Source organism: Tenrec ecaudatus, chromosome 1 (assembly GCF_050624435.1).
Source record: "Tenrec ecaudatus isolate mTenEca1 chromosome 1, mTenEca1.hap1, whole genome shotgun sequence".
Classification (NCBI taxonomy): Eukaryota; Metazoa; Chordata; class Mammalia; order Afrosoricida; family Tenrecidae; genus Tenrec; species Tenrec ecaudatus.
In genome coordinates this window covers 117,183,275-117,195,354 of record NC_134530.1, presented here as the reverse complement: position 1 = coordinate 117,195,354, position 12,080 = coordinate 117,183,275, and the positions used below count along the sequence as shown (strand labels likewise).

General features: G+C 40.1%; 1 protein-coding gene across 2 annotated transcripts in view; it reads left to right on the top strand.

Annotated features, from left to right (window-relative positions):
* The window catches only part of COL24A1 (collagen type XXIV alpha 1 chain), a 400,055-nt gene that overhangs the window by 242,203 nt on the left and 145,772 nt on the right, over positions 1-12,080 (top strand). For both annotated transcript variants that reach the window (XM_075557916.1, XM_075557926.1), the window contains exons 29-31: positions 9,909-9,962; positions 10,217-10,261; positions 10,376-10,420. In XM_075557916.1, the coding sequence (XP_075414031.1) occupies positions 9,909-9,962; positions 10,217-10,261; positions 10,376-10,420 (144 nt within the window). The remainder of the gene's footprint in view (positions 1-9,908; positions 9,963-10,216; positions 10,262-10,375; positions 10,421-12,080) is intronic.

The window sequence follows — 12,080 nt, the reverse complement described above, 5'->3', positions numbered from 1 at the left end:
ACACCCAATGCTCATGATTATGGGGTTTATTTGGGAAGCTAACAGGTTACAAAATGCTAAGGATACAGGTCTTTTTTGTCTGAAGTCCCTCTTCTCAGCCATCCTGGCAAGCATAGCTCACTCTATCTTTGGCTGCTCCTCCGTGTGCCCCTCGGCCTCCGCCTTCTTCTGTGGACCAGGAAGTACTTGCTGCCTCCTGGTCTCAGTGCAAGTCCTCTGCTCCGTCTCCTGGTCTCAGTGCAAGTCCTCTGCTCCGTCTCCTGGTCTCAGTTCAAGTCCTCTGCTCCATCTCCTGGTCTCAGTGCAAGTCCTCTGCTCCATCTCCTGGTCTCAGGGCTGTGGACTCCGGTGCCTCTGCCACTTCACACAGGAATCTGCTTTCTTGATGATCTTAGAATCCTCTTTCTCTGCTTCTGACATGGCTTTCTAGGGCCCGAGGAATGATTAAACTGACCCACCCCTTCTCTTAGGGTCTCACATACCTATTTGTATGGCCCCACCCAATCATTTGTGGGGAGTTACAAGTACATGGACAGATCGAAAAGCATATTTAAGCCATTTCACTTCATCACAAAAATCTGAGGCTTTCTGCCCCCTCAAAGATTTACAGCCTGGGAAACTCATAGTGGCTACTTTCCTCTGTCCTCTGGGGCAGCTGTGAGTTGGAATCAAATGGTTATTATAATTGGTGGCAGGTTTCTATATTTCAGATCATTGACACTTTTTCATTTTAAATTCTCTAGCTTTCTTCGTTACTTCAAAAAATTGTGAGAACATTGTTTATAGGACAGGAAGAGGAAACTAACTCATTGTGGAGTTGGTCGACCATCAAAGAGGGCTGCCGAATGCTTAAGATGAGAGTTTTTGTTAGAGCAAGATCTTTCAAAATCTTCCACTTGAAATTCCAAAGGCGTTTTTCTTCATTGCAGTTTTTTCATCTTAATTTTATCAATTTTTCAGTAAAATTGCATTGTAGTCTATCTCAATAATACAGCTATAATCACTCAGTTCCACCCATTCCATCCCCATTGCCACGCTCATTTTTGCACATAGATTACTAACCTAGCCTCATTTTTTTAAAAAAATCATTTTATTGGGGGTGTATCACAATCCATCCATCCATCCATCCATCCATCCATCCATCCATTGTATCAAGCATATTTGTATATTTGTTGCCATCATCATTCTCAAAACATTTTCTTTCTTCTTGAGCTCTTGGTATCAGCTCCTCTTTTTTCCCCTCCTTTTCCCACTCTCCCTCCTTATTGAATCCTTGATAATTTATAAAATATTTTTTTCATATCTTATCCTGACCAATGTCTCCTTTCACCCACTTTTCTGTTCTACATCCCCTTGGGAGGGGTTATATATAGATCATTGTGATCAATTCCTCCTTTCTCCCCCAACCTTTCCTTTCCCCTCCTCGTATCAGTACTCTCATTATTTGTCCTGAGGAGTTTATCTGTCCTGAATTCCCTGTGTTTCCAGCTCTTATCTGTACTAGTGTACATCCTCTGGTCTAGCCGGATTTGTAAAGTAGAATTGAGATCATGATAGTGAGGGGGAGGAAGCATTAAAGAACTTGAGCAGTGGTTCTCAACCTTCCTAATGCTGTGACCTTTTAATACAGTTTATCATTTTATGGTGACCCCCCCAACCATAAAATTTTTGTTGCTACTTCATAACTGTAATTTTTCTTCTGTTATGAATCAGGCGACCCCTGTGAAAGGGTCATTTGACCCCCAAAGGGATCACACCCCATAGGTTGAGAACTGCTGAACTAGAGGAAAGTTATATGTTCCATCAGTGCTATACTGCACCCTGACTAGCTCGTCTCCTCCCCGAGACCCTTCTGTAAGAGGGTGTCCAGTTGCCTACAGTTGAACTTTGGTGTCCACTCCACACTCCTCTTCATTCAAAATTATATGACTTTTTGTTCTTTGATGCCTGATACATGATCCTATCAACACCTCATGATCACACAGACTAGTGTGCTTCTTCCATGTGGGCTTTGTTGTTTCTCAGCTAGATGGCCACTTGTTTACCTTCATGCCATTAAGACCCAGACACTATACCTTTTGATAGCCTGGCACCATCAGCTTTCTTCACCATATTTGCTTATGCACCCACTTTGTTTTCAGTGGTCATGTCCGGAAAGTGAGCATCATGGAATGCCAACTACTCTAGCCTTCTAACATCTCGTTTTATCAGCAAAATCCATTGTTCATATTATTTCTGGATTGTTTCCAATCTCAGATATAACTGTATTATGTTTCCATGAAAAATCTTCACTGACTTTCTTATGTTACAAGGCTTTTTACAGCTGTTTTTAATGAAGACTCCACTTTAGAATGATACTATGATCAATTAAATTTCTGAGACACTCAGTTTAAAACCCCTTGGAGAGTAATTTTATATTAGCATATTAAAATTCTCCTTTAAAGCATAGATCCACCATCTTGGATGACTTGTTTCTCTTTAGCTTTCTTGCTAAATAAGTATGACCCTAGTATCTAATTCATTGAGAATGTGCAAGACTAGATAAAATTCTGCATGGATGCAGGTCACATAATTCTAGAACAGAGTAAAAATGTAAGAAACTTTTGCTAGTATTCTTATGAAAAAAAGCTTTTCAAACTTTAACCTGTTGTTTGCAAACTCTTTTTTTCTTCTTATAACACCATAGGGTATTCATTCTCCGTCCTTCCTACGGTTACAGTACATGTACTATTTGTTCTCGGTCTGAAGTCCACCTCTCCACTTGGGCGCCAGATCCCATTCCCTTTCCTCCATTCTGTGACTTGACCTTTTCAAGTTCCCTCTTGAAGAGTTGCTTGGTCTTTGTGAGTCATTTTCATCAGAATACAAATACACTGTAATATCACATTTTCAATTTTTTTCCACCAACTACACCTACTTCTCCATTTATTTCCACCAACCACACCTGTTCTAACCCATTTTTGGTCCCTTTTAACAAAGCTCATAAGATTTTTTTAAGTATTTCTACTTGCTCAAACCATTCAGTAGCTTTCATTGACGCTGAACCCCACCCACTCTAGTCAGTCTTTACTTCACACACTTTGTGAAACCTGCTCTGAATAAAGTCACCAATTATCATTTTATTGCTAAATTCTCATTGCTTATCTTTGCTGAAAACAGAGAATACCGGAAAGATGTTTCATCATGTTTCAGTTACTATCCCAAGGTGGATCATAAAAAACTTGACTATCCTTTGTGAGTCCCAAAACACTTTTTTGTGCTCCTGCAGAACCTGTGTATGGATCAAGAGGAAGTTATGCAGACAGAACAGGGAACATTCCATATTAAAATCAGGAAAGATACGCATCGGGTTATATCTTCTCACCATACTTATTCATTCTATACACTCAGCAAATCATGAGAGGAACTGGGTTATATGAAGAAGAATGCAATTAGAGGAAGGCTTATTAAGAACTTGAAACGTGCTAATGATACAACCCTGCTTGCTGAAAGTGAAGAGTACTTGAAGCACTTGAAGATCAAAGATTGCAGCCTCCAGTATGGAATACAACTCAATGTAAATAAGACCAAAATCCTCACAACCGAACCAATAGGTAGCATGATGAGTAATGGAGAAAAGACTGAAGTTATCTTGCTTAGATCCACAATCAATGCTCATGGAAGCAGCAGTCAAGAGATCAAATGATGCACTGCACTGTGAAAATCCACTGCACAAACCTCTTCAAAGTGTTGAAAAACAAGGATGTTGGGCCAAGAACACATGGCCCAAACCAGGGCATATTCCATTACCTCATATGCATAGAACAGTTGGAGATTAAATAAGGAAAAGCAAAGAAAAATTAATGTTTGAGTTATGATACCGTTGAAGTAATTGAAAGTACCATGAACCAAAGATCCTTCTTGGAAGAAGTACTGCCAGAGTGCTCCTTAGAGACAAGGTTGGTGAGACTTCATCTCATGTACTTTGGCCATGTTGTCATCAGAGGCTGTCCCTCGAGAAGGGCATCATGCTTGGTAAAATAGAGGGCAGTGAGAGAGAGGCCCTCAAGGAGACGTGTGGACACAGTGGTTGTAAACTTGATCAAGCATGGGAACATTGTGAGGCTGGCACGGGACCGGTCAGTGTTTCGTTCTGTTGTGCACAGGGTTATGGGTCGGAACGGACTGGTAGCACAACGTCCTACTTTACTTCTTTACTAAGCTCTGCACAGCCGATCACTCACTCCTCGTCGTACCATTTCCCATATGTTACCTAGAACACTTCCTTGAGAAAAGTGGCCTCAGTCTTTTACTGGTCCTTATTTTCATTTTCTCCCTTACTTTACAAACTCTGTTTCCGTGTGCCCTGGTCTCAATCCTCAAATCTCTTTTTACTCACACAAATCCGTAAGTGATCTAATTAGTCACCTGGACTTAGAGACCAACTTTTCCTGATGACTTCAAAATTAAAAACCTAATTTCTTCCCAGAACACCACTCATATAGTCAACTGCCTACTCCACATCTCTACTTTTGTTTTATTAATACTAACACTAAACGTATTGTGTTTCAGTTCCTTCTGGTTCATAGTGACCAGAGAGAGCAGAGCACAACGGACACAGGGATCCTGATGCTGAAATCTTTATGGAGGCAGACAGCCATCGCTTCCTTCCATGAAGCTACTGCTGGCTTTGAGCCACCAACCTTTCAATTAGCAGCCAACTGTTTCATCTTGGCTTACTCACAAGACCAATAGGCAACTCAAATTTGACATTTCCAAAACAGTTTCCACTGACTTTTGCCATTCCCGGTATGACTACTTTCAGGAAAAACACCTGCCATTCACCAAATTGTGAAAGCTAAAAGCCCAAATTACCAATTCCACATCTTTGTCTTGTGTGTCACCTTAAAATAATCCAAATTAAGTTAATTTTCACAAGCCCTATCACTCTTCCCCCTATCCAAACCACTTAATTCTAATCCAAATTACGTCTGCTGTAAACTACTGGAATAAGAGCCCTGGTGGCATACTGGAGTTCCAGGTGGGCTGCTAACTACAATGCCACCTGTTCGAAAGTACCAACTGCTCTGCAGGGAAAAAAGGAGGCTTTCTACTCCCATAGAGATGTACAGACTCTGACATACGTCGAGGTGGCACTATCCTGCCCCATGAAGTGTTACGAGTCATAACAGACTCAATAGCAGTGGAACTACTGCTGCAGTCCTCTCAAATGGTCCTATTGCTCCACACGTACGCTCTTCAGCACCATGGAATCTGGAATATTATATTAAAATGTGCATCCAACCAAACATTTCTCTTGCTCAAAACCTCTCATCCTCTCATGCAAAATACTCCAAGTGGCTTCATACCACCTAGAATAAAACCTGAAAACGTTTTGGTAGGCTTGCAGTATCTGGCGCAGGAATGTTAGCTGCCATGGAGATGGTTCTGACCCATAGCAACCCTACACAATAGCACAAAACACCATGTGGCCCTGCGCCATCCTCTCAACTCTTTGTGTGCTTGAGCTCATTGTGGCAGCCGCTGTGTCAGTCCACCTCGTTGAGGGCCTTCCTCTTTTCCCCTTGCCTCTCCTTTACCAAGTGCCGTGTGCTTCTCCAGGGACTGGTCTCTGCTGACAGCATGTCCAAAGTGCATGAGATTAAGGCTTGCCACCCTTTCCTCTAAAGAGCATTCTGACTGGACCTCTTCTAAGACAGATTTGCTTCTTCTTTTGCCAGTTCATGGTACTTTCAGTATTCGCCAATTCCTCATTGGTCTTCCTTATTCCGTGCCCAAGTGTTGCATAAGTCAATTGAAAATACCCTGGCTTGGATGAGGTGCACCTTGGTGCTCAAAGTAACTTCCATGTTTGTCAACACTTAAACGAGTTCTTCTGTTCAGCAGCTTCATCCATTGCAATGTATCATTTGATCTCTGGACTACTGCTTCCCTGAGCATTGATTGTGTATCCAAGCAAGACAAAATCCTTGACAACTGCAATCTTGTCTCCGTTTATCATGTTATCACCTATTGGTACAGTTGTGAAGGTTTGGATCTTCATTATATTGAATTGTGATCCCTACTGAGAGCCGCAATCCTTGATCTTCATTGTCAAGTGCTTCAAGTCCTCCTCACTCCCGGCAAGGAGGTGTCCTGTGTGTCTGCCAGCTCTTTATGAGCTTCCCTCCAGTCCTGATGCTGCAGTCTTCATATACTCCAGCTTCTCTGATGATTTGCTGAGTATGCAGTTTGAATAAGTATGGTAAGAGGCTAGAGCCCTGATGCACACCTTTCCTGATTTTAAACCATGTCATAAATCCTTGTTCTGTTTGCACAACTGCCTCTTGATCCAAGTACAAGTTCCACATGAGCACAATAAAGTGTTCTGGAATTCCCATTCTTCTCAAGGCTATCCGCAGTTTGATATGATCCACACAGTCAATGATACACAAGTGAACATCTTTCTGGCAGTCTCTGCTTTCAGCGAAAATCCACGTGGAATCAGTTATGATATCCTTTGTTTCACACCCTCTTCTGAATCTGGCCTGAACCTCTGGCAGCTATCTGTCAATGAACTGCTAGAACTCTTGTTGAATGATCTTTAGGAAAATTTTACAAACCTGCGATATTAATGTTCTATAATTGGAATATTCATTTTGGTCACCTTTCTTTGGAATGGTTACAAATATGTATCTCTTCCAGTCAGTTGACCAAATAACTGTCTTTCAAAGTTCCTGGCATAGACAAGAGAGTACTTCAAGTGCTTCATTAGTTTGTTGAAGCACTTCATTTGTATTTTCCCAAGCCTTGGTTTTAGCTAATGCTTTCAGAACAGCCAGAAATTCTTTCTTCAGTAATGTGGTTCTTATTCACATGTTCCCACCACTGGTCTGTCGGTTTGTCACACTGTGGTGGCTTATGTGTTGCTGTGATGCTGGAAGCGATGTTACTGGTATTTCAAACGCCGTCACCCAAAGTGAGCAGGTTTCAGCAGAGCTGCCATAGTAACAACAGACTATGCATACCTATATGCATAAAGCTGAAACATTGTCAGGTACTTAAGGCCCCTGAGTACACCCTATAGAGTATATAGTTTAGGGGGTACTCCACTTTGGACAACTTCTATTCCCATACACTTCCTTATTTTTCCTCATGACACTTAATTACCAACTGTCTTTTTTATATATTTGATTCTAAATGTTTACTTACTTGTTTATGAGGTCAGGGATTTGGTTCTTCTTATCATGCTTTCTGGGTCTACAACAGTGTCTAGAATGTAGTCCACACTCAGTGAATCTTTGTGAATGAATAGCCCCCTTGGAAGATGATCCATTAAACCCATGCTCCTCAAATGGAGGCCTTAAACAATATGACTGTAAATTAATTTTGCTGTATTTTGTTTTTCAATTGTGAAGAAAGATAATTAGGGACATATTCCTATTATACTTAAACAGTTTTCAAATAATGTAAAGCTAAAACCAAACCTAACCTAGATGGCACAGGTGACAGTGTGCTGAAGCTTAGGGACCTTCCAGATTAGTTATTCATACTGGAGAGTTGTACCATTTCCCCTTAGGGAAGCCTTCCTTGGCTACCCAGACCTTCACTCCTCCAGCCCAAGTCTTCTTCCCCTTACTTATTTATTTCTTACTAGTTCTCCACAAGTAATGGTAGCTCAGTTAAAGAAACTACTTTGTGATTTGATATCTTATTTTCTAGCTTTATGCCATTTCCTCACACTATGAGGGAATACCTGGGAGTGGGGGGGCCTGTAAAAAGCTTCCCTGGGCAGAGCATTCATAATATGCATTTTTCCCTGACAGATCAGCACCAAGCAACTTACTCTGAATTAGCGCACCCAGCAGCTCCTCCTGGAAAGGTTCTCTCTGGTCACAGTGAATTTTTTCATAATAGCAAATTCTCCCTAACCTCATTTGTTGTGATGGCTGATTTAAGAGAACAGCATGCAGCTGTGAAATTTTGTTTCCTTCTCGGGAAAAATGCCGCAGAAAGAGCAGCGATGTTGAACACAGCTTAGTAGGACAGTGGTATGCAAACACTCAACTGTACGAGTGGTTTTCTCTTTTAAAAAAGGTGAGATGTCGATTGATGACAAACCTTGTTCTGGATGTCTGTCAGCTTCCCAAACAGATGAAACTGTCGACAATACTCATGCACTTGCGTTTGAAGACTGACAACAGACCCCTGAAGAGATGGAGAAGTTATATGGACTGTCTGGGAGCTTAGTTTACTGAATTTTAATAGAAGATTTGGGAATGAGAAGGGTCTCTGTGAAATGTGTGCCTTAGGTTCTGACTGACCAGGAAAAAGACCCTGAAAGCAAACATCAATCAAGCAAGTGAAAGGCACCATCCTTACCTCACACAAAAAGGGTTCATCAAGTGAAATCAAAGATCGGGATGATGCTCGTTTGTTTTATTGCTTTTTGTTTGTATGTGAGGGGATAGTACACTGGGAGTTCATTCCACCAGGTCAGACCATTAATCAAGCTTTCTATTTAGAGGTTCTGAAAAGATTGTGTAGCAGTGTGTGACCGAAAAGGTCTGATTTGTAGCAGAGAGGGGACCAGCTTTGCCACCATGGCAATGAACTGCTCACAAAGCCAACTCAGTGCACCAGTTTTGGGGGGGAAACACCTAGCATGCCTCTCTTGCCAAACACACCACACTCACCTGACCTTGCTCTGTGCTACTTTTTGTTTCTTTGAAAGAGGGACATGAAAGGACAGTCATTGGACTTTGAAGAAGAGGGGAAGAAAAAAAAAAACGAGGGAGATGCTGTCAGCCATCCAACCAAATGAGTTTAAAAATGTTCCCAAAAATGGAATCACAGTTTTGACAAATGTCTAAAGTGTAATGGAGAGTACTTTGAAGGTGATGAGGTTGGTTTGTAAAAAAAATTTAAATTCATAACTTTGAAAAAAAACTGTGTTTTAGGGAGGTGCCCTCTTGTATCTATTAGAGTACTTCTATTTGGAAAAAGTAATGGTGAAAGCCGTATCTCCAACTGTTAAAAGATTACAGATGGATATGTCAAAATGATATTTTCATTCCTATTATATATAAATGAGGTCAGACTCATTCTTTTGAGTACCTTTAACCTTTGATATTTCTTATCTCTCACTAAAATAATCATTTGAGTAATTTTCCTTAATTTTGATAAGCATCATAATGGAGAAACTATTATAATTTCATATCCATATGACACTAACTTTATACTTCTTCTGCTATAGAATTAAGTTGAGCCCTGTGAGAAAGAATACAATCTTCTGAGAGAAGTTTACATTGAGCCAGAGAGACATAAACTATCATTTTTATTAGATAATGGCTATAATTACTTAATGAATGTTAGTAGGAAATTGGTTGAGAATTTTCAGAATTTACATGAGTATTGAATATCAATAATATCCTTTAACTCCCTTTTCTGTGCCACAACCATTTCCAAATAATTAATGTCAAGGGGAGTATATCAGGTACTATGTAATCAGAATTCATATTCCAAAAATACAATTTTTAAGCAGACTGTGTGGATAAGTACGACAGCCATTTTAGAATTGTTTTATTATTTATTATTATTATTATTTTTAGGAAAATCCTGGTTGTCTTTGGAGTAAGGTACAAGGTGGACAAAGGCCTGAATAACAAAATGTTATGTTAACCAACTCAACAATGAAATCATCTCAATTTTTGTGGTCATCTGATTTACTATTTGACATTAAAACTTGAAAACACTGCCTGAATCTCTCATGCAAGTGGGTTCGGCTACATGTCCATCTATAATCTCTCTGTGGTCAGGCATAACAGCACGTAACAAAATCAGGCACCAGGTCTTCATTTTCATATGCACATAACAGTACCAAAATTTTTTTTTGTATTGAATCAACAAGATATTTTCTTCACCTCTAGGGACCAAGAGGACCTGATGGTCTCATAGGGGAGCAGGGGATACAAGGGGTTAAGGTAATCGTTGGTTTTATCATTGCATTTGCAATTATTTTTTTATTATGCCCATTTGTACTACCTGTTTTTAAAATGATGTTTCCTTACAAAAATATTGCTCTAAATTCTCTCCTAGTCCTTAACTACATTTATCTTCAATATTAAACCATATTTATATACGTAGTGTTTTATTTTTTATATATGAGTGTGTGTTATCACATAGTAGACCATCACTCACATTCTTGCTAACTCACCTGATTTTGATACTTTGTTAGGGTGAAAAGGGAGATCCAGGAAAAAGGGGGCCTCATGGTCTTACTGTAAGTAAAGAAAACATTTCACATTTTGTGTAAACGTTTAAAATGCCCCCTGTTAATGTTGTTGTGTGATCCATATTTTGGAAGAATGCTACTTGACCTATATTTCCCCTGTAGGGTAAAACTGGAAATCCTGGGGAGAGAGGAACTCAAGGAAAATCTGTAAGTAATGAAAAATAATTAGGTTGAATGATTTTTATTTGCTTTATCTCCTGGCACAACTATTGTTTGTATTCAATATGTTGGACTAAGTCAATACAAGATTTTTTTTCTTCTGTCACCATATTCATGCTTTATTTGGGCAAATTGATCATCCAATTTGCCCATTCTGTACTTATCTATAAAATGGTGGGGATAATTGTTATTCTTACTTCTCCCTAAAACCAAAAAACAACAAAAACTCCACCATCGAGTCAATGCCAACTCATAGCAACCCTATTGGACAGGGTAGAACTGCCCTTGTGAGTTTCTGAGACTGGAACTTGTTTCAAGAGTAGAAAGCCTGGTCTTTCCCACAGAGCTGCTGGTGGTTTCAAACTGCTAACCCTGCAGTTAGCAGCCGAAAGTGTAACCATTATGCCATCCAGGTTTCCATGCTTACCCCCCTAGTTTTGAGAATTCCGTTTTCTATAAAACCTATTTCAAAATAAAACATGTTATCATATAAATATAAAATAACAGGGCATTAATAAAGCTAATACAATGAGAACCCCTTTGGAGGTTTTTTTACGTAGTTTCTTTTCATTTCAACTTAAATGGTTTTAGGCCCTCGGAATGTGCGGCATGTGTGTGACGTGCTTTACCATGGTGCTGCTCTAAAAGTTTTTAGTGGTATATAAAGATAAGTATTTTCTTATCCTCAGAAATCTTTTCCAGAGTTGTACAGTTTTTTTCCTACAGGAAAAGTAATAAGTTCTGTGGGTATCATCAGAACTTAAGGGAAAAAAATGTTTGTTATAAAAGGTCACAAGATGTTCACCTTCGCCCCGTGCTTGCTAAAGTCAAAATGGGTGCATAAGCAAATATGATGAAGAAGGCTGATGGTGTCCAACTATTAGAGATATAGCATCTGGGATCTTAAAGGCTTGAAGTTAAACAAGCAACCATCTAGCAGGAAGCAGCAAAGACCACATGGAAGAAGCACACCAGCCTCTGTGATGACAAGGTGTCGACAAGAGCAGGTATCAGGCATCAGAAGACCCAAAACAAACAATCATATTGATGCAAATAAAGGGGTTCAGAGTGGAGACCCAAGCCCAGCTGTAGACAATTGGACATCTACTCAGAGAAGGGTCACAAGGAAGAGACGAGCCAGCCATGGTGTAGCATAGCACTGACCAATCACCCAGCATTCCTCTAGTTCTTTAATAGTTCCTCCCTGCCACCCCTCTTAATGACCTCAGTTCTACCTTACAAACCCAGCTAGACCAGAGCATGTACACTGGTAGAGATAAGAGCTCTTAACACAGAGAATCCAGGACAGAGAAACCCCTCAGGTACAATAATGGGAGTAGTGATACCCTGAGAGTAGAGGGAAGTTGGAGGGGAGAACGGGAAGAAAGGGAGAACCAATCACAATGATTGACATATAACACCCCACCCCCAGGGTGACCAACAACAGAAACGTGGGTGAAGGGAGTCAGCATATGGTATAAAATATGAAAATAATAATAATTTATAATTTAGTAAGGGGTGGAAGAGGGGGAGGAAAAAAAGAGTTGCTGATACCAAGGGCTCAAGTAAAAAGAAAATGGTTTGAAAATGATGGTGGTAACATATATACAGATATGCTTGATACAGTTGATGCATGGATTGTTATAAG